The following is a 26,614-nucleotide window of genomic DNA, read 5'->3' on the forward strand; positions in this document are numbered from 1 at the left end:
CAACCGGGACTAGAACCCGGTGTGCTGGTGCCGCAAGGCGGAGGATTAGCCTGTTAAGCCATGGCGCCGGCCTATGCTTTCCATTTTAATTGTTTTTCCTTAAAATGAGTATGTAATCTTTACACAACATAAAAATAAAGAGCTACTAATAAGCATTGCTATAGCATGGTCCTTTGAGAATGGGGACTGACTTCCCTTTGTTCTCTTCTGAGAAACCAAGGTAGAATTCAGGAAATTTGTTGCTCAGGTTGCTTCTAGTATATAAAAGACAGAGAGTCTTCAACACCAGTAAGTACAGGGATCCTTGCTTTGTTTCTTCTTTTGTATTTATAAATATCAAGTCTTATTTGACTAACTGTTGAATCTGTCTGTGTTTTAAATTCCTCATCCTTGTAGGGTAAGTGTGTGTGAATAAGTGATAGACTGGCTAGCTGTAACTGAACACCTGGTGTAAGAAAGAGTGATGGGGGGGGGGGGGCGGCGGAGCTGTGGTGCAGCGGGTTAATGCCCTGGCCTGAAGCACCGATATCCCATATGGGCGCCAGGCTGCTCTACTTCCGATCCAGCTCTCTGCTGTGGCAGAAGATGGCACAAGTCCTTGGGGCCCTGCATCCCCATAGGAGATCCAGAGGAAGCTCTTGGCTCCTGGCTTCAGATTGGTGCAGCTCTGGCTGTTGTGGCCAACTGGGGAGAGAAACATCAGATGGAAGACTTCTCTCTCTCTCTGCCTCTTCTCTCTCTGTGTAACTCTTACAAATAAATAAATAAATCTTTAAAAAAAAATAAGAAAGAGTGATGGGGGAGGGGCAGTGGCAAGGGATATGGAATAGGGACTCTTCTGTGCTTCAGTTCTTCCCTTCCCAGGAAAACGGGACTGCATCCTAACGCCTCCTTTCCCGCCTGCATATAAATGAATGGACTTGATGGATAAATTACATCCCAGAACAAACTGGGAAAAATAAGAAAGAGTACATAGACAAATAGAAAAAAGCATTTCCTGGCCGGCACTGTGGCTTACTTAGTTAATCCTCCACCTGCGGCGCCTGCACCCCAGGTTCTAGTCCCGGTTGGGGCGCCAGGTTCTAGTCCCGGTTGCTCCTCTTCCAGGCCAGCTCTCTGCTGTGGCCTGGGAGTGCAGTGGAGGATGACCTGAGTGCTTGGGCCCTGTACCCTCATGGGAGACCAGGAGGAAGCACCTGGCTCTTGGCTTCGGGTTGGCGCAGCATTGGCCATAGCGTCCATTTAGGGGGTGAACCAATGGAAAAGGAAGACCTTTCTGTCTCTCTCTCTCTCTCTCTCTCACTAACTCTGCCTGTCCAAAAAAAAAAAAAAAAAAAAGCATTTCCTTTCTTCCTCCAAAAAATTTTCTACGTATGCAGTTATCTAGAGAAAGGCAGTCCCAAGTTTCTGCCCTAGGAACAGCAGGCGGAGTTGCTACACCGCATCAACACCAAGCCCTGCTTGTGCAGGTCCCGCTGAGGAATAATGCCAATTATCTCACTTCTAGGAAGCTGTCTCAATGGCTGTCACTCCTAGCAGGCGGTTATGCTTACTTCAGGGTCAAACAGCAGTGGACATGGGAAGCCATGCACCAACGTACAGTGAACTTAGCTCAGTGATGAAGCAGCGGGGGGGGGGGGGGGGAGGGGGGGGTGCTCTAGACAGCAGACCTACAATTTACACTAGCACTGCTTTGGGAAGAGAGAAGTCTCCCTTCCCCCAAAAAGATAACAGCTGATCCTACCATGTAGACACAAGCTGCTTACTTCCCCAAGAGTTAAAATACAAATTTAAGAATATAGTATCATAACATTTTCCTATTTAGCTGATCCTATCTCATTTTATTCTATTTTATTGGAGAACAATGACCCTTTGACCCTAGTTTATGATTTTGTAACTTTAGTCACTTGTCCAACCCAGCTATGACCTCTGTCACCCAAACCCTTATTGCTTTTTTCACGATAAGAGAAATTTATTTTCTGATTTCAGATATTTTATTTTTCTTCCTCTAACATTAGGCTTTGATAAGTATAAAAGGTTCACAAGTACAAAAAATTTTGAATAACTTCGTGGCAGTTAAAAAACCTATGAAAACAAAATAATTTTTAAACTTGTGTACTATTCATCTCTATATGTGAGTGACAGTTTTGAAATGTGGCCACAAAAATGTTAAAAACTATGCCACTGTGATTATGTTTTTTAAAACTTCGGATGACTCTTTTTCACTTGTTTCAGGAACTCTTTCTTGTGACATTTATACCGGATGGAGTCCTCACTAAGCTGCCATATTGCCCGATTCCCTGCCTTTTTGGGGCTTCAACGATCCCTTCATTTTTAGTAATGTAAAAATGTGATAGTCTGTCTAAAGGAAGATTCTGACAACAGCTGCAGCAGAAGCAAGAAAAGAAAGCTGGGTTTGTATTTTCAGGTAATATCTCTTCCAATGTTAAAAAAAGTAATGTTGAAAAAACATTGCATTTTTCTTATTATCTTCTTTTCCCACAAGGATTTAATTTTAATACATTGCGATGAATTACATACAATTAACATTTTCTCAAAATATACTTAAAAAGTTCTCTTGAAAATATAAATTCTTAATCTCCCTAAGAGTCTGAGTAAAAATGGCATACTGGAACAAAAGAAGCCCGTCTGTTTTCTTACCTAACAGAACACACAGGAGGGCTTCAAACAGCTCATGGAAAACTTGTATTATTTTTAAATTCCATTTTTCCACAAACTTTTGGAAGCCCCTCATAGGGCTCATAGAGAACAGGGATCTTCATGGCCTTTGTTTAGCAACTCTAGTATGGCTAAAATTAAAAAATTGAAAACAAAACAAAACTTAAGCATTTAGTCAAAGAGAATACAGAATGCTGTAGACATAAAAACCAAATGAAAAGGGAAAGCCAAGTCAGAAGCTATCTCACAGCTTGGATTTTTTTTCCCTTTGCTTAATAAGGAATAAATTATCATTGCCCTCATCTTCTACATGCCTCTCCTTCTCCTTTTGCTTTCCCCGCCTTCCCTCTTTGGAAAGCTTGTCTTCTCTAGGCTTGCGGAAATGCGACGAACGGTGAAAAGACTTGTGAGACTTGTGGGTTTTAAAACTGCCAGCTGAAGAGTGAATTTTTGGGCCCCGGGGAAAGTCCTCATCCACTTTACGGTATCTATCACCCTTTCTGGGCTTCTCCCGCTCTCTGTTCCTATTCATCATTTCCTTTTGGATTTCTTTGCTTTCTCGAGGCCACTTGTTTTTCCACATAGCATGGCTCTTCTTCTTATCATGGTGGAGCCGACTGCCTGATGCTTCCATATGAGGTCTCTTGAACGGCCTTGGGAAATCTCCATTTTTCTGGAGTTCTGGAAAATATGAAAGTATTTTTGCAAATTTAGTAGCTAGGCAGTACATGTAGAGCTCCATACATATGTAAATAACTTGGTAGAGAAGGAAATGAGGCATTTAAACATGTTAACAACATAACATTCCAAAGAGCCCTTACCTAGGTAAAAAACCACTTACTCAAAATTAAATGGCTACAGTTCTATATTTCTGATTTCTAAAATGGAAAACATCTAGAAGCCCAATGACAGTTAATTATTCTATATAATAGTTAAAATAGACTAAACAATGGAGATGAGGACCAGGAAGAACAGTAATCAGCTTTGTGAAGAAAAGTCATGTCTGACCAATTCTAGTTCCTTCAGTGATAAAGGGCCCTTGAAGCTAAGGTGGAGCAGAATATATAAAATGGTTCTTTGATGGGCTCACATGACATTTCAATTACCCCCTGAAGATAAAGTCTGGCCACAGCACTTATAGGCGGATGCCAAGCTACCCAGGAGATTATTTCTCCAAAGTAGGGGGTGGCTGGCTAGTCTGTGTGTGTATGTGTGTGTGTGTGTGTGTATGTGTATCATAGAGGTTTCAGCGCCAGAGCTGATGCTCTATTTTGTCAGGACTTGACACTTTTACTATGAGTGTCTGATGGTAGTCATCCTGATAAAGTGTAGATGGGAATTGAGGTTACATGAAAGAAATTAACACGTCAACAGAAGCTTGAAAGATTAAAGTGGCCAGTACAAACTTTTAGCATAAAATAAATATTGCAATAGCTCACAGTGAACCTCAAAGTAGATTTGTGCTACAAGAGGTGTCAATACAACTAGAGAAAAGAAGCAAAAAAATTGTTCTCTGATTATGTTATCAATGCTCACTATAGAAAAGTTGGAAAAAAACAGAAAGTATAGGAAATAACACAGAAAGCACCCTTAATCCTTAATCCTTTAATTCACAAATAACATTTTCATGAATTTCTTTTCAATCTCTTTTTAGTTTATATGCCTAATAAATCTTAATGTATTATAATTTCTCTATAATTGAAATAAATTCTACATCAAATATAATATGTAAGCTATGCAGGAGCTGAGAGAATTCTTCCTTCTTCTTCTTTTTTTTTTTTTTTTTTTTTTTAAAGATTTTATTTATTTGAAAGGTAGAGTTACAGACAGAGGGAGAGACAGAGAGAAAGGTCTTCCTTACTTTGGTTCACTCTGGCTGCAACGGCCAGAGCTGTGCTGATCCAAAGCCAGGAGCCAGGAGCTTCTTCCTGGTCTCCCATGTGGTTGCAGAGGCCCAAGTACTTGGGCCATCTTCTACTGTTTTCCCACGCCACAACAGAGAGCTGGATTGGGAGAGGAGCAGCCAGGACTAGAACCGGCTATGTGGGAACTAGCCTATGTAGGATGCTGGCACTGCAGGTGGAGGATTAACCTACTGTGCCATGGCACTGGCCCCCTCTTTCTTCATTTTGAAAAGGACCTGAACTCAGGGAGTCCAGAAAATAACAACACCAAAAGAGTCAGAACAACTTGGGAAAATAACTACTTTGTCCTCAAGCAAGAAACGTAACCTGGAACACCATCTTGAATTATACAGTAACGAAGAGTAGAGGCAGAAAAAAATAGACTTAAATAAGATATATCTTTTAAAATGTTTATTTATGTTCATCTACTTGAAAGGTGTGTGTATAGGGGGGCAGAGAATGAGAGTGAGAGAGAAAGCTATCTTTTATCCACCAGTTCACTTCCCAATTGCCTGCAACAGCCAGGGCTGGGCCAGGCTGAAGCCAGGAGTCAGGAGCTCCATCTGGGTCTTCCAAGTGAGTGGCAAGGGCTCAAGTACTTGAGCTATCACCTACTGCCTTGAAGGCTGTAAATCAGCAGAAAGTTGGATTGGAAGTCGATTGGCTGGGGCTTGAACTGCACTTTGTATGGGATGTGAGTGTTCCCAAAGGGGGCTTAACTCGCTGTGCCATAATGCCTGCTTCTAAGTGATAAGATAGCAATTGATGAGAAAGAACTCTATGTTAGTAACAGTAAAACAAACCACAGATGTGGTGGGAGACCTGGAGTTCTGCTTGCAATGGTACCCTGTAAGAAAAGACTTTAGGGGAAGCTCCAGGATCACCTATCAGGAAAGTCTCTCCATGAAAAATACTAGAGACACACCAGGGACAAAAAATAATGATTCGTTAAAAAAAATTAAGTGAACCTTTAAATTCTGTGCACAATGATGGACAGCAATATTTTCTGGACACTTTCTTTACTTCTTTTAAAAATGTACTTGTTTATTTGAAAGGGAGGGAGGAAGGGAGGGAGAGAGAAAGAGAGAGAGAGAGAGAGATACACAGATAGAAATCAATCTTCTGTCCAATGGTTCACTCCCCAAATGGCCACAATACCTAGGACTGGTCCAGGCTAAAACCAGGAGCCTGGAGTTCCATCTGGGTCTCCCACATGGGTGACAGAGACCCAAGCATTTGAGCCATCTTTTGTTGCCTTCCCAGGTACATTAGCAGGGAACTGGATCCAAAGTAGAGCAGCAGGGACTCAAACTGGTGCTTGGGTATGGGATGCTGATATTGCAGACAGCAGCTTAGCTCAGTGTGCCACAATGCCAGCCCCTTTGGAAAGTTTCTAAAATTATCACTATGTGAGAGAAACGTTTATTGTGAAGGTTACAACATAGCATTTTTGATGTGAGTGCTTGGTTTCTGGAGATCAGGAAAGTTCATTTCATTAGTAATTATGAAAAACACTTTCCTGTGCTAACCTGACCCACCCCCTACAGCAAAGATAGTGCCAAAAAGAAAAAGAAAAAAAAAAAAAAAAAAGCCATGAAAGAACTACAACACAAGCGATAACAAGAAGTCTAGTAACATACCTTTTACTTTTCGTTTTATTCTCTGTTCTCTCTCCCGAATCTCATATTTGTCATCATAGTAGATGATGAATGGAGATGTTGGAAATGTCTGGTTAAACATTCGTCTTTCTGTACATTCCTACAAATTGTATTTGAAATCATGAAGTCATCAGGTCATAGCATTCAGAAAATCTTTCTTCAAGCTTCTAGATGGTAACTGGAGATGGGCCCCACAGCACTGGGACTTATGCCGGGGCTGCACAAGGTGGTCCTTACTGGGCAATGGGAAGGCCACCAAGTCTACAACCCAGTTTCACGTGCTATTCTTCCAGGCTTGAGTTTTCCTCCTTTCCTTCTTTACCTTTAAAATCCTCATTATTATTATTTTTTTTTTCCATTTGACCTGCAGAATCTCTTCCCCAGCCTGAGTTAACAGCATCAAGGAATGGGTCCCAAGTGCACTTGCCTTGTACTTCTGCTGGAGAGTTTACTTTATTTAGCCTTAGATACTAGTAGTACACTCTTTGTTTTTTCTAAGATCCTTCTATCAAGTGCTTCTCTGGTCTCTTCTCATCCTCAACAGGAGAGCATAAATTCTTAGTCCTTTGCTCTGGATAACAGTAGTCTGCAAGCTTATTTTGATTGAACATTCACTACTTGTAAGAGTAGGAACTCTAATGGTGGGAGTGGTGTGGGTTATGTCTACTTTGGAAATGTTCCTAGGTAATTCTGAGACATTGCAAAGGAAATCTCCTCTTTGTACCCCAATGCAAGATGGGATCAGCACTCTCACTTCCCTGGGACAGCTCTCTGTTCTCATGACTCTGGCCTTCCCGCGGCTGTTCTTTCCCAAATCCACATCCTTTGGGCTGAACCCCTCTCTACAGAGTAGGCTTATTTATCATGATATATGGTATACATCCATTTAGTATATCTGAAACACCTTTTCTTTGAAAGAGGCTTCCTTTTAGAATGTTTTCATTTCTGTCTTCTGCCATCTTGCCTAAAATTTATTTAAAAATGTTTAATATTTCTTAGCTAAGTGCTAAAGAGTTATTAGAATACTTTTTATAAAGTATGTGAAATATCCAGAGTTTAGCTGATCATAGCTTTAGCATTGTATACTGGACTTGTACTTCTAAGATATCTGACCAAGTTGTAGCAATACATTTATGTACTTAATTTGCAGATTAAAACAACTAGGAATCATCCTAAATACATAATAAGTATAGAAAATAATGTGTATTTACCCAGAAAACATATTTATACAGAAAATAATCTGTATTTATCACTCATATCAAATCATAACATTTACTTTGATTTCTGTCCTACCCAACACAACAATTACTGATATAATGAAACCCTTTGTGTAATTGCTTCTGGCTTCTCCTTTCTCTCCTTCCATTTGGAGAAGTTAACACTGTTATAAAGTTGGTATCTGCCATTCTATTTTTATATTCTTCAATCAATGAATATTCTAATGAATAATAGTGTAAGTTTGTATTTCTCAGACTTTATAAAAATGGTGTCACTACATAAATATATTGAAATGGCTTTGAGTTATAACAGTTTCACAAAATAAATTGGGTAGCATTTCCTTGGATTATCTGTTTCTGACCAAAGGTTTGATTAAACTTGTCTATAAAGGCACAAGTCTAGGGTCTGGCACTGTGGCCTAGCAGGTAAGTGCCCACATCCCAAATGGGTGCCAATTTGAGTCCTGGCTGCTCCACTTCTGACCCAGCTTCCTATTAATGTGCCTGGGAAAGCAGCAGAAGATGGCCCAAGTGATTGGGTCCCTGCCACCCATGTGGGAGACCTAGAAGAAGAGCTGGCTTCAGTCTGGCCCAGCTCTGGCTGATGTGGCCATTTGGGGAGTGAACCAGTGGATGGAAGATTCTCTTTCTCTATCTCCCTCTCTGTAACACTGCCTTTCAAATAAAATAAATAAATCTTTAAGGAGAAAAAAAAAACTTGTCTATAAAGGCATGAGTCTGGGGGTCGGCGTTGTGGCACAGTAGGTTAAGCCTGTGACTGTGGCACCGGCATCCCATATGGGCGCTGGTTCAAGTCATGGCTGCTCCACTTCCAATCCAGCTCCCTGATAATTGCCTGGGAAAGCAATGAAGATGGCCCAAGTGGCTGGGCCCCTGTACCTGCATGGGAAACCTAGAAGAAGCTCCTGGCTCTGGATTGGTCCAGCTCTGGCCATTGTGGCCATTTGGGGAGTGAATCGACAGATAGAAGACCTTTCTCTCTGTCTCTCCTTCTCTCTGTGTGTAACTCTGCCTCTCAAATAAATAATTTTTTTTTAAAAGGCATGGGTCTGGTTGGTTTCAGAGGGAAAAATTTTGATTAATTTATTCAACTTCTTTACTGGGGCTGATTCACGTAAGTTTTTTTTTTTCTGTTACTAGTTTATATTTTGTCAGAGAGTTATTTTATTTGCATTTTTAGGTGTAACTTTGAGCTCTATATTTTTAAAAACGAAAAAATTACACTGTATTTTCATTCACTATTCACTTTTTGTTGTTCTTTGAATAGATTTTCCAGAGGTCTCTCTCTTCTTCTGAAAACAGTTTTCAAAGAACCAGTTTCTGTTTTATTGATGCTATTTAAATGTTTTCTACTTCAATAATTTTGTTTCTTGTCTCTATTATTTTAATCATTCTACTACCTTCAGATTTAATTTGTGTGGCTTCCTGAGTTGTTTGGGAATTTTTCAGGTCCTAGAAGTTGTAAGGCAAACCTATATTTTATCATAAAAAAATTGCTGTCTGTGCTGGCTCCAAGACTCTATTCTCAAGAGAAAGGATATCATGAAAGATTTGGGTCTAAGATTCTAACCACAACTGAATGAAAGGCTGCTAATCAGTAACACCATAATTACACACATGCAAACACACAACTCAATGTTAACTAATAGAGTCATCTTCAGAATACTCTAGGTCCAACAGTGGGATGGAACTCAACTTTAACTCTAGTAAAAATTCTAAGCATAAAATAGTAGGCGCAAATTATGATCACAAAAAGGTACTAGAGATCTCAATACACTCAGCTAATACCCACCTCAACAGATCCTTTTAACTGTCCCAGTCCCAGCTCACCCTCTCATATACTCCTAGGGTACTCTCTATATGACTATGATTGCTATTGCAGCCCCAATCAGAGTGTGAGTGGACTTAGGGGAGGACGATGTCATGTTTATCTTAGAACATCTTTCACATGAAAACACTATTGAGTAACAACATTTACAGGGTTGACTCTCTGAAACCGAAGTGGAAGACTCCTGTGTGAGCTCCTATTTGGATCCTGTGTGGTCTAGACTGATGTGACTTCACAGAGCTATACAGTACTACAAATGTTTTTCCAAAGCTAAATGTAAATTATATTTTGATTATCCACATCGCTGGTCCCCTCCATTAGCACAGACAATTGATAGTTGGCTATATAATTTATCTACTGTTCTGGATTAGCCACACCACTGATCTTCTTCATTAGTGTGAATAATCTAGAGTTCTTCATCTATGGCAGTGATGAGGCTGCCAAATTTGTTTTATTGTAAATTAAAAATTATCTAAATCTAGATTTCAGGGATAAATTCCAAATGCTTTTAATATATTTCCTATCTACATTAACAGGAGGGCTAGTAAGCAGTAAGCATCCAATTCTAATTGTTTTTATTTAATTGAACAAACATAAATGCTAAAATCATACCCCTTTGCTTTAAGGAGGTAAGCAAGCATAAATCATACATCCATGTGATTTGCATGGCAGTGGGCTGCTTATGTGAATATTTCCTAAAAGATGTTGGCAACATCTACATGTTGGTAACAAGGATTAATGCACACGTAGTAACAGATCTAGAGATAATTTTGTAAAAGAAGTCTTTTCCAGTTAGGTTTTCAATGTGAGGTCTATAGAAGTGAATAAGTATACTACAGATCTCTCCATTTGCTATGAATTTGATCACATTGGAAATGGCATCCGAGTGTCATCACTGAGAGATCGCTTTTGTTTTGGAGATAAAATGGGTCCAGAGGAACATGTGGGTTGCTTAAGTCACATAGTTAAGTCAGTAGCAGAGGAGAAATCAAACCTGAGGCTCAGAGCCTCAATCTAGCTTTCATACTCTACCCCTCACCTCTGGGGTTCCTGCTGTCCCAATATGGAAGATAAATTCCATCTGTTGACAGACTCTACCTGCACTTTTTCTTTTCCCAGACTTTTTGTTTCTCCCAAGTGCCACGGCTGGAATTCAAGAGGTGACCTGCCCTACTACCCAATCCATTTGCTTACACCCCTACCTGCTTTCAGGACTCTAAAGCCTCTGTATGCTTTCTGCCTCCTACCATCATATATGAATTGATATTAGTTTATTTTAGCCATTAGAAGCCAATCTGGAGACTGGGAAGGCATCTTTCCATAAGGATTTTCTGTTTTTTGTGCCACTGTCTTTCCTCCTTTGCCTCAAAACTTCAGGAGTATACGTATAGGCTATAAGTCTATTCTGATTGCATTTTCTTTCTGGGATGAGCTGCTGGTTTCATACTTAATGTGCCAACTGGTCTGGGGTCTCATGTCCTCTTCAGAATAAGAAGTTTCTCAGCACTTTAGAACTCAAAAATATTTGCCCTTTCAGTTGGATATAGAATTTGGACATTTGTGAAGTAAGATGGGCAAGTCATTTAGGCACCACTTCTGTCTTTCCACTACTGAGTATCAAGGTTTGCATGTGAGAGATAAAGACTGAACTGAATACGGTTAACAAGGAGAACTAGGTAACTACACAGAAAATCTAAACTCATGATGTGGCTACGTCAGAATAGTAACACAAGAACTCATGAGAACTCTTAGTGTATTACTGACCACTACTACTTGTGTGATTAATTTTGTGAACTATTTGTTTTAGCCTAACTTGCTCACATACAACTAAAACAGAAAAATATGCTCAGATAGATTGTTATTCTGGCAGAGAAAGAAGAATTAAATTAGATGAGACTACATTGTCACTCCTCAGAATGTTAACTTATGAAAAAAGTAAGCATTCAGAGTTATATTCATTTCGAGTTCATTCTTTAACAACCACAACCTGCCAACAGAAGGCTTTACGCTCAAACGTCACTCAAACTCAAACTTACGTGTCCATAATGGCCTTTTTGTGCACAGTTGTAGCAATACACTAGGGCTGATTGTCCAGAAGGAGTCTTTGGCTTTTTGGGTGGTCCAGGTTTGATCTGCAACATGAATATTTGTGAATGTTTAATAAATGTTAGATGAAAATTAAAACTTTATTCTTTCCAAAAGAGTTCTTTTTAGGTAAGGGATTCCTTAGAAGTACTGCTTCTTCTTCTTCCTCTTCTTCTTTTTTTTTTTTTTGGACAGGCAGAGTGGACCGTGAGATGACAGTGAGAGACAGAAAGAAAGGTCTTCCTTTTCTTTTGGTTCACCCTCCAATGGCTGCTGCAGCCGGCGCACTGCGCTGATCCGAAGCCAGAAGCCAGGTGCCTCTCCTGGTCTCCCATGTGGGTGCAGGGCCCAAGGACTTGGGCCATCCTCCACTGCACTCCCGGGCCACAGCAGAGAGCTGGACAGAAAGAGGGGCAACCGGGACAGAATCTGGCACCCCGACTGGGACTAGAACCCGGTGTGCCAGCGCCATAGGTGGAGGATTAACCTATTGAGCCATGGCGCTGGCCAGAAATACTGCTTCTTAAGAGTTTAGTGGGGTAGCAGATAAAGCCACCACCTGCAGTGTTGGCATCCCATTTGGTCACTGGTTTGAGTCCCAGCTGCTCCACTTCCGATCCAGCTCTCTGCTATGGCACGGGAAAGCAGTAGAAGACGGCCCAAGTCCTTGGGCCCTTGTACCCATGTGGGAGACCTGGAAGAAACTACTGGTTCCTGGCTTCAGATTGGTGCAACTAGGCCATTGTGGTCATCTGCGGCCATCTGGGAACCAATGGATGGAAGTCCTCTCTCTCTCTCTCTGCCTCTCTGTAACTCTTTCAAGTAAACAAATAAAATCTTTAAAAAAAAAAAAAAAGTTTACTGTGGAGTGGCAGGGGACTAAGGATGGAACCCTGGACACAGCAACCTTTATAGGACATGAGAAGGGTCTGTGAAGAGGATAGAGAAGGATGAGTTAAAGGATGCAGAGACACAGGACAGTCACAGATCTCACAGACTAGTTTCATGGATGACCTCATCTACAATGTCAAATATAGCAGAGGTCTAGTGAGAGTAAGACCAAGAAACAACTATTAAAAATGACAATGATTCTTGGGTTAACTTATTGTTAGAATTTTCTAAGCAGTTGCAGAGTAGTAAAAGCAGAAGGCAGTAGGGTAAGAAGTAAAGGGATTCAAACAGAGGTGAAAAATTACAAAGACAAGCAAAGAAATGACTCACAAACACCAACATGGTGATCATTTCCAGAGAGGACAGAACAGAATACAGAAGGTTTGGGATAGCTGCAATGTGTTTTTTTTTTGTTTGTTTGTTTTGTTTTGTTTTGTTTTTTTAAAAGATTTATTTATTTGACAGGTAGAATGACATACACACACACACACAGAGACAGAGACAGACAGAGAGAGATCTACCATCTGTTAGTTCACTCCCCAAATGGCAGCAATGGCTGACATTGGGCCAGGTCAAAGCCAGGAGCCTACAACTCCATCCTGGTCTCCCCTGTGGATGCCAGGGGTCCAAGCACTTGGGCCATTCTCTGCTGCTTTTCCAGGAGCATTATTAGCAGGGAGCTAGAAGGGAAGTGGAGCAGCCAGAACTCAAACCAGTGCTCACATATGACACCAGCATCACAAGCAGCAGCTTAACCCACTGTATCACAATGCTGGCCCCGATAGCTGTAATTTTCTATTTCTTGGACATGGTAGTAGCTATTTGGATGTAAAAATGATACATAACTAATTTATTACATTGTACCCATTTTAACATACTTTTCAGTATGTATATTACATCTCACAATGTTGGAGCTGACATGAGACAGTGGGTTAAAAACACTGCTTTGCAAAGCCCATATCCCTTAGAGGACCAGTTTGAGTCCCACTCCTCTGCTTCTGATCCAGCATCCTGTTAACGTGTCTGGGGAGGCAGCAGATGATGACCCAAGTGCTGGGTCCCTACTATCCACTTGGGAGATCTGGATGGAGTTCCTGGCTCCTGGCTTTGGTCTGGCCCAGCCCTCACTGTTGCAGCCATTTGGAGAGTGAACTTGTGGAAGAAAGATCTCTCTCCCTTTTTCTCTTTCTTTCACTGTCATTTTTTTTTTTTTTAAAGGCCGCTTGGCAGCAGACCTGCCAAGAGCAAGAACCCTGACTAAATTTTCACAAGGAACTCTTTCTTTCTCTCCTTCGTGCTTCTCAAATAAAGTAAATAAAATCAGTGTTTAAAAGCAAAACATGGGTCTGTGGCCATACCACATTGAAGGCATTCAATCTTGTCAAGAACAAAACATGGGACAGGGGTTGTGGAACAAGCCACCACTTGGGACACCCACAGCCCACACTGAAGGTCGTTTAGTCCTGGCCCTAGTGCTTCCAGTACAGCTTCCTGCTAACGCACCTGAGAAAGCAGCAGATGATGGCCCAAGTACCTTCTACCCACATGGGAGACCTAAATGAAGTTCTGAGCTTCTGGTTTCAGCCTGGCCCAGCCCCACTGTTGTGGACATTTGGGGGAGAGAACCAGCATATGTAAGAACTCTGTCAGTCTTTCAAACAAATAAATCTTTAAAAACAAAACAGGAGAGAAAAGAGAAAAAAGATAGAGTAAAACCTCTGAGGAGGCAGTGGCATTAACAAAAAAAGAAAAATCTAATGCCTACTCCCCCCAAACCTTTGAGACTGGAAGAAAAGATGCAAGATGAGCATAAACCTAGATAAGTTTATTTCTTATATTCTTTACTGGATCCTACAACACAGAGTGTTAGTCTGTCAACTAGTTTTGCTGTGTAATGTTGCAAACAGGTGGTTTGTGAAATTTTATTGTCATGACAAAGGAAAATAATGCAGAGGTAATAAAATACTCTTCAAAAAACTTTACTTTCAGTTCCTATTTAATAAAATGGAAAACTGGAGGAAAATAATCCTGAATTTTTTTAAAGATTTATTTATTTATTTGAAAGGCAGAGTTACAGACAGGTGGGGAGACAGAAGATGAGGGAGAGGGGGAGAGGGAGGAGAAGAGGGAGAGAGAGAGGAAGGGGAAGAGGGAGAGAGAGAGAGGGAGAGGGAGAGGGAGGGCAGAAGAAACTTCTTCCAGGTCTCCCACATGGGTGCAGCGCTTGGGCTATTTTCTGCTGCTTTCCAAGGTGCATTAGCAAGGAGCTGGATTGGAAGTGGAGCAGCTGGGTCTCGAAATGGCACCCATATGGGATGCCAGCACTGCAGGTGGTGGCTTAGCCTTCTATGCCACAGCACCAGTCCCCTGAACAATCCTTTCTACTGAAAATGATTGTGAATGTTATATAAAATGGAATTTATCACCTCAGCCATTATTACTAATTAGGATACAATAAAAAACATACTAACAAAGCCTCACATTCTCCAGTTCAAAATGTGGTTCATAAATTAAGACAAACTAGAAGTCATTAAGCAGAGTTTTAACAAGTATGCACAGTGAGGCATGTATTACTTATCTGAGATTCACAAATTTCTTCAAGTAGTTGAGCACTGAAAAGACATAATTATTAAGCAGAAATGATTTTTACACATGCAAGGATGAAAGAGAGATTCCACCTGCTGGTTCACTCACCAAATGTCCACAATAGCCATGGTTAGGCTAGACCAAAGCAAGGAGCTTAGAACTCAATCCAAGTCTCTCATGGGGGTGGCAAGGACCCAAAGTACTTCAGCCATCATCTGCTGCTTTCCAGAGTGTGCAGTGGCAGGAAACTAAATGGGAAGTGGAGCTGGGACTTGAACACTGAGACTCCAATACGGGATACAGTTGTCCCAAGTGGTGTCTTAACCATTGTATCAAATGCCTGCCCTTTTTTTTTTTTGTTATAATTATTTTTTTTGTACCTAAAATTGCAGTCATGTGCATATATAGTTTAAGGGAAAGAAACATCAAAAGAGATAATGTCTTGGATGTAAAGGCAGAACAGGTAATGTTTTAAGGAGGAAGTTGTTAAAAGCTACTGATGTGTTACATAAGATCAGACTATGAAATCCACTGGACTTAGCAATCAGGAAGTTGTTGACAATTGAAAACTGTTTTAAGTAGTTTCATTTGCAGAGTTGAGGCACAAGTTAAATTGTAATGGGTTTATTATACATGGAAAGATACTGAGGACCAGAATATAGATGACTTTTTTTAAAAAAATTTATTTCAAAGTCAGAGTTACACAGAGAGAGGAGAGGCAGAGAGAGATGTCTTCCATCTGATGGTTCACTCCCCAATTGGCTGCAATGGCCGGAGCTGCACTGATCCAAAGCCAGGAGCCAGGAGCTTCTTCCAGGTCTCCCACACGGGTGCAGGGACCCAAGGACTTGGGCCATCTTCTACTGCTTTCCCAGGCCATAGCAGAGAGCTGGATAGGAAGTAGAGCAGCTGGGACTAGAACTGGCGCCCATACGGGATGCCGGCGCTTCAGGCCAGGGCGTTAACCCGCTGTTTCACAGTGCCACCCCGATGACTTTTTTTTTTTTTAAGATTTATTTTATTTGAAAGTCAGGGTTACAGAGAGAGGGAGAGAGAAAGAGAGAGAGAATATCGAGAGATCTTCTATCTGCTGGTTTACTACCCAAATGACTGCAACGCCCAGGGCTGGGCCAGGCCAGCCAGGAGCAAGGAGCTTCTTCTGGGTTTCCCATGTGGGAGTAGGGGCCCAAGGACTTGGGCCACCTTCCACTGCTCTCTCAGGTGCATTAGCAGGGAGCTGGATTGGAAGTGAAACAGCTGGGACCCAAACCAGTGCCCATATGGGATGCTGGTGCTGCAGGCAGTGGCTTAACCTACTATGCCACAATGCCAACCCTATAGATGACTTTCTAAAAAAATATCAGGCTGTACTTGGAAGAAAAGAATGGGACAAATAAAGTAAAATACAAGTTCAAGCACTCTTTCACAATGCTGGGCATGTGGCCTAAGTTTACGCATGTACTCTTCTATTAATTTATTTAAAAAAAGATTTCTGAGTGCCTAATATACGTCAGACATTCTGCTAGGATCAGGTAATTGGGAAATGAGCAAGACAAAATCATTGCACCTATCTCCAGTGGTGGAAGAAAGATGAATAAAATCAACAAAGCATACACACACAAGCTTGTGCACACAAAATATTAAAGAGTAATACATATTATGCACATAATTAAAATAGAGTTAAGCGAATCAGAGGAGTGAGTTAGATTGAGTTGTTAGGGGAAAACCTCTCTGGGATAGTCCTCTCTCATCACAAGAAAAAACCAGGTACAAGGAGACTGAGGAAACAGTAAGACACAGGGACCAGGTAGTGTGAAGTCCTAAGATACGAGCAAGTTTATCATATTTAAGGTTTTGAAAAAATGTCTGTAAATGTAGAAGTGTGGTAGGTGAAGGAAGAGTGGATGAGGAGGGGTTACTGAAGGTTGGGGAAGGACTAGATCACTTAAGGCTTTGTAAATCAGGGTGAAGAACACTGTATTTATTTTAAGTTGCATGGGAAACCAGTAAAGGGTTTGTAGGTATTCAAGAACTTGTTGGTGACTGTGAGCAGAACTAAAACTGATGATAGAGAAAAATAATTTGCTCTTTTAGTAAGTGCTCTGTAGAAAACTTTCCTTGGAGGCAAGATTCATTAATGAAAAAGAAAACATGTTTATTCCTCTGGAATAAACAATTCCACTGGCTTGGATCCTATTTATAAAAGGGATACAAATGCGGACTAGCACTGTGAATTAAAGCCTTGGCCTGCAGTACTGGAATCTCATATGGGTGCCAGTTCAAGTCCTGCCTGTTCCACTTCTGACCCAACTCACTGCTAATGCAACTGGGAAAGCAGCAGAGAATGTTCCAAATCCTTGGATCCCTGCACTCACGTGGGAGATCCAGAAGAAGCTCCTGGCTTCGAACCAGACCCAGCCCTGGCTGTTGTGGCCATTTGAGGAGTGAACCAGTGGATGGAAGATTTCTCTCTGTCTCTCCTTCTCTAACTCTCCCTTTCAAAAAAAAAAAAGTAAATAAAACTTAAAAAAAAAAAAGGACACCATGAAGCAGGAAGTAATGATGATTGGGGGTGGTGAGAACAAATCCACAAGCTTACCTAGAAACTGGAACTTCAGTGAATTGGTATAGATAAAAGCAAACTTTGCCTCAAGAAGGATGCCTGTACCCATAGCACTTCCAGCTTCTCTCCAGCAGTACAGAACACAAGCAAAGTTGCCCCACAGCACAACTCTCATCATCTCCTCTCAGAATGAAGGCCACTTTTGTGGAATACCATCATCTGTTTCCACCCCAACCCCTTATGCTATTGTTACTATTGGTAGGATGTAAGCCACATGAAAGCAGGAGTCTTTACTTGGTCCTCTATGTATTTCTATGTCAATACCTAGAACAGGGGTCAGCAAATTATGTTATAGGCCAAATCTGGCCCAATGCCTATTTTTGTATGGCTCATAGGTAAGGATGGCTTTTATATTTTTAAAGGGTTAAAAAACAGTAATTATGAAAAAAGAATATTTTGCAAATGTGAAAATTACATATAATTCAAGCTTCAGTGTCTGTGAATGAAGTTTTATTAGAACACAGTCACACACATTAGTTTAAAGATTTTTTAAAAAGATATTCGAAAGGCAGAGATACAGTCAGAGAAGGGGGAGGGGAGAGAGGGAGAGGGAAAGAAGGGAAGAGGAGGAGAGGGGGAGAGGGGAAGAGGAAGAGAGAGGGAGAAGAGGAAAGGGGAAGAGAAGGGGAGGGGGAGAGGAGGAGAGGGAGAGAGGACCTTCCATCTACTTGTTCACTCCCCAAATGGCCTCAATGGCCAGGGGCTAGGCCAGGAGCCAGGAGATTTCTTCTAGTTCCCCATGTGGGTACAGGTGCCCAAGCACTTGGGCCATCCTTTGCTGCTTTCCCAGTAGGGAGCTTGATCGAAATGGAGCAGCCGTGACTTGATCCAGCACCCACAGGTGGCAGCTTCACCCACTGTGCCACAATACTGGCCCCATGGGGTTCTTGCACTGGCTATTTCTTCTCCAGGCTACTTTGGGGGTTCCTACCCTTCTTACACTGAAGTGTCTCAGGGCTCTGTTCTTAGACTACATTTCTTCTGTCTAATCTCATCTAATCTGCTCTCCTCTAATTTCAGTTTTATATTAATCCTTACTTTAGCCACTATAAAAATCCCTATTTTCAGCCTTGGTCATTCAACTCTAGACTTATGTCTCTCTATCTGAATATCTCAACAGAGATCTCAAATTTCATGTTAATTCAAATTTTGCTCTTTCCCCACCCTCAAATATGCTCCTCCCACTACCTTTCATTTTAGCAACTCTATCCTTCCAGTTGCTTAAGGTAAAAAAAAAAAAATCAATAATTTTATGGGAGGGAGGGCATTATGGTTGTTTTCTTGGAGTTGTATCTGTTCTCTTATATTGATAAAATAATTTTTTAAAAATCTCAATCTGCAAATAAATAAATAAATAAACTTGTCTCTTGCATCAAACCCAATCATCATCAAAGCTCACTGGCTCTATAAAATCCACTTCTTTACCTCTACACACTACTATCTCGGTCTGACCATTACTTCTCATTTGGATTCCATGAGCCTCGTAACTGGTCTCTGTATCCCTGCTCCTCTGTAGCTTATTCTGAGTACAGGGTGATCTTTCTAGTTTATAAATCAGAACATAATACTCACCAACTTAAAACCCCCTGATGTGGGTGGGTATTTGGCCTATCAGTTGGAAGTGCTGATTGGGTTGCCTATGTCTCATATTTGAGTGCCTGGGCTTGAGTCCTGGCTCCTGATTACTTTCTTTTTTTTTTTTTCCTAAAGATTTTATGCACTTATTTGACAGGTAGTTATAGAGAGAGGGAAAGAAAGGGAGAGACAAGGGGAGGGTGGAGGAGGGAAGGGAAGAGGGGAGAGAGTTTCTCCCTCCACTGGTTCACTCTGCAAATGGCCGAACCAGATAGAGCTGGGCCGATCCAAAGCCAGGAGCTTCTTCCGGATCTCCCACGTGGGTGCAGGGCCCAAGGAGTTGGTCCATCTTCCACTGCTTTCCCAGGCCACAGCAGAGAGACTGTAATGTTAATGCACACCATGGGAGGCAGTAGGAAACGGTCAAGTGGTAGGGTCCCTGCCAACAACATGGAGACCTGGACCAAATTTCTGGCTTCTGGTTTTAGCCAGGGTGTGGGTGATCCTGTGAGACTGCCTGCCTAGCCCATGCAGGTGGTTAGCCTGAATGCTGGCAGGCGGCAGAAGCCCCAGGCACATTCCCCTCCCCCTTCTGCCAATCAAGTAAACTGCTCCCGGGTGTGGCCTAGGCCCATCTGGAAGGCTACTGTAGCCTTCATGACCTTCAAGCTGATTGGAGAAGCACAGCGGCGCCAATATTGGCTCTATCCTATAGAATTAGTGTTCCCTGAATTAGCTCCGCCCCTTCTGCCTGCCCTTTAAAAAGTGTGCTTGATCATTAATAAAATGGACATGTTCACCAGAACTCGTCTCCAGTGCTTCTTGTCAAAGAATGCCGTCACCCCACCATCCCGCAGTGCACAGGCCTCGCAGGACGAGGCCGCACCAGGGGCCAGGCCCAGTCTTCACAGGCATTTGAGAAGTGAATTAGTGGATGATAGGTCTTTTCTTTCTCTTTTTGCCTCGCAAATAATAATACCCCAGAAAAAGCCAAGCTTTAATGGCTTCTTATTTCACTTGGTGAAAGTCAAGAAAACCTTACAATATCCTACAATTTGCCTAGTACATTCTCTCACAGGAAACCTTCTACCATAGCCTTTTCATTATTCTCTCAACCCCCCAAACTTGTATCTCAGAGTTTTGTACGTTCCATCCTGCCTCAGTAGAATCTGTGCACTCTTCACATCTCCTTCACGCCTTGGGTAAGATGTCATCTCTTTAAGTAAGGCCTTCCTGACCACCTCTTTCCAATTTTTAACTCCCTCCAATGGTACCATTCCACAGTACTTATCACCTCTGACACTAAATATATTTTACTTATTTGTCTAGCTATTTTCAACGCTACCCCGAGGCAAGGAGAAAGTAAGTTCCATGATGGCAGGGATTTTGGTCTGTTTCTGTTTACTGCTGTACGTTAGCTCCTGAATCAGGGCCTTGAATATAGATGGAGTTTAATAAATATTAATGAATGAACAATGAGGTGATACATATATAAACCACAGACTACAGTAAGCATCCAATAAATTTTCGCTATTGTTAATAATACTTTGAATGTTTGGGGAAACTAATTTTTTTGTGTCACTAAGAGAAACATGTAAGATCATGCTTTGATATATTAAAAAAGTTTGAATATATTAATAATATAGCTGCCTTCATGTCTCCCCTACTTTATAATGGCAATGTGGAATATACTCAGGAAAAATCAGAAAGAAATTAGTAATGCAAAGAGAATAGAAACTGAGACTTATAGTTCGAGGGATGAAGAGTTTCTTCTCAATCAAGATTTGGAAAGCATGTTCATGCTGGCACTTGTCATTTTATTTTTAAAGTAATCTCAAATTTAGCCTCACTCTGCATTTGAATCTCTGGATGAAGTGCAAACGTCTGGATGTTCATTCAATCTGAATAACGCCACTAGTTAAAAACTTTCATTACTAATAGAAATAGGAACAGTATTTATATTGTTATGAAATTTAAACTGTTTCACAACAATTAGTAAATGATACGACAAATGCCATTTACATACTCTAATTTTAATAAACTATCACACAGTAGGAGTTAATAAGAATGAAATCGGTCTGGATCTTACTTAATTAGAGAACGTGTCTGTATTAGAATACAGTAGGAAAAACTCAACGACTTCCAGTAACAAGTTTTCAGACTATGATCTAAGAAAAGCCTTTAAGCTTTTAAAAATGTTAGAAATATAAACTTGTGACTCAATATTTCTGCTCTAGAGCATGTCTTTACTTTTGATTAACATTACAGGTTCATTTTAAAGCAGAATGTATCAACTGCTTAGTTCTAGGTTCAGGGTTCTGCCACACGTGCCTATGCTGCTGACAAAAAATAAAATATATGGGAATGAATGTAATTTTTCAGAACTTTTTAAGTCAAAAAATTATCTAAAAGACTTTGACCCAATGGATACCACACCAAATGAACTATTTATGAAAGCAGGTGATTTTTTGGTTGGGGGAGGGGGATGGTTTACAGATATTTAAATAATCTGTATTTGTAGGGTGATATCTTGGAGATTACTTTACTATCAATATATAGAAGTAATAACCTGGTAGATAGCATTACCTATGAAAGGTCCATCCCATCTGCTATTCTTGCTGAAAGCTTTTCATGCACCAGTAAACTCAGTAAATATCAGAAGATAAAGCATAAGCCTACCACGCCACGGATTTACTCCTAATGTCTCCTCAAAGTGCAGCCCGATGCAACGATTACAAATGATTTTCTTCTAATGTCATTTTACATAACCCTTTTTTCTGCATGAGTAGTTAGTGCGGAATGAATGAATGAATGCCATTAAAACAGTTAATCATTATCTGGGACACTGGCCTTACTCCCCTCACTACTAGGAATCTCCATGACAAAGGCCAAGAGATCAAAACGCCAAAGCAGCCTCAGTGTCCTATTTCTAACACTAATTTTTTATGCAAATAAACCTGCTGGGCATCTCCCTCTGTGACCTTGAGCTGCCCTTATCTGAACTGACTTTGATCCAATGAGAGCTTGCATCTAGTTGAAGCTCATTACTATATGGGATATGCAATCACTTTCACTAATTAAAGGGAATTTTCTACTCTCATGAACGCAAAATGGATTTACTTTATATAACTACATATATGCTTAAAAGCCACACTGTTTTTATTTATTAATCCAACATGGTATATGAACATATATTAAAAACAAATATATTAAATACTTGAGGTATATGTATTCATAACCAAATACAACACTGAGAAAAGTAGAGCTTAGGGCCAATCTTTCAGAACAAATTTCATTTGCATATATCCCACTTAAATTGAATCATTTCCACGTTTCAGAACAACTTTATTCTTTTAACATGTTTCCAAATCAATTTATTCTTGCAATAAATTCACTAATAGGACCACTACCTCCCTAATATTCATGTATTAAAAAAACATACAACCCATGTGAACAAATAGGATTTCTCAAGAAATTATTGTTCCATACCAAGAGCTTGCTATCACATTCAAAGACTATTAGTTGAAGTGATCTAATGGCGTCAGTTGGACATTTGAGCAGAACAAAAGTTTCAAATTAAAATATACTTTTTTTCTGTTTAAAGATAATGCTTTTTACTGGTTACTCCAGAAATCAGATACAATCTTCTAAATATCTTATTTAGTTTTATAAAATAGGCAGGGAAAGAAGAATGGATGCTTTCCCTTTCCTTTAGTATTGTTGAAAACATAATTAATCAGTACATATTCAAGGGAAAAAAAAAAGAAATCTGGGGCCTAAGGCTTCAAAGAAGAAATTTAAAAGTTGGGCAAACTATTTCACAGTGAATGGAACCAAAGCCTCCTCTGTCATCAGGTAAAAACGATGATCTGGTATTACCAAAAACTCAGATTGATGTTCTTTCCTCCCTGTTTCACAGTGTTTTTTGAGCTGGATTCTCACACCTGGGACCTGAACTCCAGGCTTAGGGTTCTGGACAAAGCTTTCCGCTGATTGCACAATAATCTGGCAAATATTCACAGTATCTGAGGGATGCTGGGAGAAATTTTCTCCCTATGCTAAAAACTTTGGAATTATTTTAAAACAATGTTTCCTTTATAAAGGTTTAAAAGCTTTTATTCTTTTTTCAGCGCAAAAAAAAAATCACTTGCACTCTAACGGACATTAATAATTTCTCTCACATCCTAAAAATGGCACTGAAAGTACCATATATGAAAATTATATATGAAGCAGTATTTTTATATATACCATATATAACAATTATTTTTATGTACTAAAAATCTATGTCATGTACTCAATAGACTCCCAATCCATTGGGTAATTCCTTAATTAGGCAGATTTTTGAAACATGTATTATGTACACAACAGACCGGAACGTCTCCTTTGGAGCATTTTCTAGTCTATCGGGTGATTACATCATTAAGCCACACATGCTACGTAGAAAAATCCTTATGAAAATTCATGAAAAAATGTACAGCACATCATTAGCATGCAGTAGACACGTATGCTTTCGATATTCTCTCTGGTTAAAACACACACACACATACACACACACAAAGACAAAAATAAAAACAAACAAAACAAAAAAAACCCCATCAACCACATGAGGTAATTGGTCCAGGTCATGAAAATGTGAGAAAGGTACCAGACACTGGTGAAAATGAAAATTGTAGAAAACTGCATCTCTTATAATCTGTTTTATTAGGAAATGGATTCTTAAACACTGTTCATTTGAACTGTGGCAGAATAAGGAGTATTGCTTTATTGATTTGATATTTCCTATATACATTCAACTTCCTCTCTACCTCTCTTTTAGCCACTTACACTTAAGTTCTACAAACCAATGGGTTGAAAGGTAGCAAATGACCAAAGGTAAAGCCATTAATTATTCAAGACCTTGCACTACTGTATGTTGTATACTCTTACTTTCATTTTACATAATCAAAGAGTTTAAGGGACTGCATGAATGTATCTCTCTCAATAAGTTAAAACTAAGTTAAACTAACCTGAGTAGATGATATAAACTGTCTATATAAACCCCATGTGAACAATTATTCACAACTTAAACACGAGATAAACATCTAATATATATATATATATATATATATATATATATATATACACACACACACACACACATTTAAAGACTAAAAGTACAAGTTTTATACAAAGGAGCTATTAAACTTACTAATTTATGATCTTTTTGTGAATAAGACACTCCTCCTCCCCCTCAAAATCTCAACAACAAAAAAGAAAATCTCAGTAAGCAGAGAACAATGAACATATGCAAGACAGTAGGATCACAGTAATTCACTCTTTGAATGCTCCAAATCTTCATGGCTTAAAAAGCATCCCAATTTTCTTTAAAGGTAGTGGCATTTATTCACTGGGCCATAGCTAATTTTACATGGAATGCAAAAATGTTAGTTTAAGTTTAATTTACCACCCTATTTAAATATTTCCAATGTAGCTCTCAAACTGCAGAGCTATCCCTCCGTCTATTTTAATTTTAAAGTAAGTTAGCAAAGGCTTCCTTCTTAATCCCCAGAGACTACCTACATAGTGACACAAACGCACAAATTTATGACAGCAACATAAATGCTCTTCTGAAGTAATGTGCAACATTAAGTGAAAATCGTTTCCTGGAAAGATATTATAGGTATCTATATTTTATTTGCCATCTTAAACATATCTGGGTCTTTATGGCCTTATTTTAAAAATGTATTTCCTTTTTATATTTCCTGGTGCAAATGGACTGCATAAATAAGCAATGTGCTATGAGGCTTCAGACCAGCCGATAAAACCTTTCAATTTTCATGCCAGCTTCTTCTTTTGTAATTCAAATCCGCCTGGAAACTGGCAGCTCTGAAAACTGAAACAAGCACTGCCACAAATACCTTGTAATGCTATCGACCTTGTCTGCCCATGCAGTGAGAAAGGGGGATGCGTATGTGTCTGCAGCCATCCAGATAACACAACTCATTTTTTTGGGGGGGGTGGCGTGTGGTGGGGATAACAGAAGCCAGCCCCAGACTGTGCACCAAAAGCAGTCATTACCAGCGGAGCTGGAGAATAAGTCTCTTCAAAATACACAGTGCATTTAAAAACCATATATGAGGCTGAGCCACTGCTGTCATTACCAATTTTAATTTAGCTCCTTCAGTTTGCCAGCCAGATAAACTCTTTAGTGCTGTTTTTTAATCTATTTGCCACATTTTATGTTTAAGATTATAGTAATATGGACAGGAGAAGGAATCACTTTTAGGGGAAATAAAGAAATAGATCCGCTTATCAGCGCCCATCAGAAAGTTCATTAATCAGCCAGGCTTTGTGCCCTCTAAATTGAAAGGTTAAATAATCCTCTCAGGAATATTTCTCGGCCCCTCCGCCAATTGTCCGGAGAGGAGCTGCCATTCATAGCACACGGGATCGGTGACAGAGTATCTTACCACTGTTTGGACCCCAAACAATGATGGACAAATGGCTTGGTTTACAAAGAAACCTTTTAGTACACGGATGGAAAAGGACCACAAGCTTTGATGCAAGGTGGAAGGATGAGGAGGGCGTGGAGAGAGGATGTAGGGGGAAGGGACAGCAAAGAACACATACTTGTATGAATCCACAGATATTTTATCTGAATGTCAGGGCAGACAACAAAACATGGAAACCACATGAATGTATATCTTTTGACTGTAGGAAATACTTAACATAATCCAATCTGCTCATAAATCTTATGTACAACTGTACACAAGCCTTCACTGAAAAATTACAAAAGAACAGAACCATAGCTCTACTATATTTATTAGCTAATATATAGGACATCCAAATAAATCCCAAGATTCTCATTTTTAGCATAACTTTACAGGACTTATAAAACATGGACACGCCTTCACCCCACCCGCCAACATCTCAACCTTGCTTACTCTACTGAAACACTCTCAGTTACAAAAGACAGGGAATCCCACAACTGCAAGGACCCATTTAAAAGGAGCAAGCAACGCTCTTCTGCTTTCCTAATATATTATCTTAGCCCCTACCTATCCTAAAGAATAAACATGGAATAAAAAGGCCTTTAGAAATAACACAAATACATGCACTGAAAAAGCACTTACTTTGCCTTTATTGTTGGGCCTGTCTTAGAATGTGGTGGGGAGTCTGCAGAAGTGACCCTGTTTTTACCACTACATTCTGCTATGAAATCTGAATGGTTTGGGCATCCCTCATGTGAAGGTATGAAGTAGTTCACCTCAAACACAAAAACTTGATATACTATTTTGTTTTCCTTCCTCATCTGACTACCATCTACTCCTAACAAAGTATCATAACTGGGATGTGTATATGTATGGGTGTGAATCATTTAGTTTCATGCTATTCATTATTTACAGTGGATGGAAAGATTCATAGAATTTCACGGACTTATGACAGATAACTACATTCAGATGACACTGAAATTATCATTTAAGAATTATACATTTATTAGCTTAATATATTTTTGAAGTGATAACATCAAATATTTATGACACATATTTTATATAATAATTTTCCTT

General features: G+C 40.0%; 1 protein-coding gene across 1 annotated transcript in view; it reads right to left on the reverse strand.

The window, feature by feature from the left end:
- Positions 1–2,008: 2,008 nt before the first annotated feature.
- The window catches only part of LOC133770951 (zinc finger CCHC domain-containing protein 7-like), a 68,050-nt gene continuing 43,444 nt past the window's right edge, over positions 2,009–26,614 (reverse strand). Inside the window, exons 6-8 of the mRNA XM_062206728.1 lie at positions 11,344–11,439; positions 6,224–6,341; positions 2,009–3,360 (exon numbers count right to left, since the gene is read on the reverse strand). Of these exons, the coding sequence (XP_062062712.1) occupies positions 2,924–3,360; positions 6,224–6,341; positions 11,344–11,439 (651 nt within the window). The 3' untranslated portion in view covers positions 2,009–2,923. The remainder of the gene's footprint in view (positions 3,361–6,223; positions 6,342–11,343; positions 11,440–26,614) is intronic.

This window comes from Lepus europaeus, chromosome 12 (genome assembly GCF_033115175.1).
Source record: "Lepus europaeus isolate LE1 chromosome 12, mLepTim1.pri, whole genome shotgun sequence".
Lineage (NCBI taxonomy): Eukaryota > Metazoa > Chordata > Mammalia > Lagomorpha > Leporidae > Lepus > Lepus europaeus.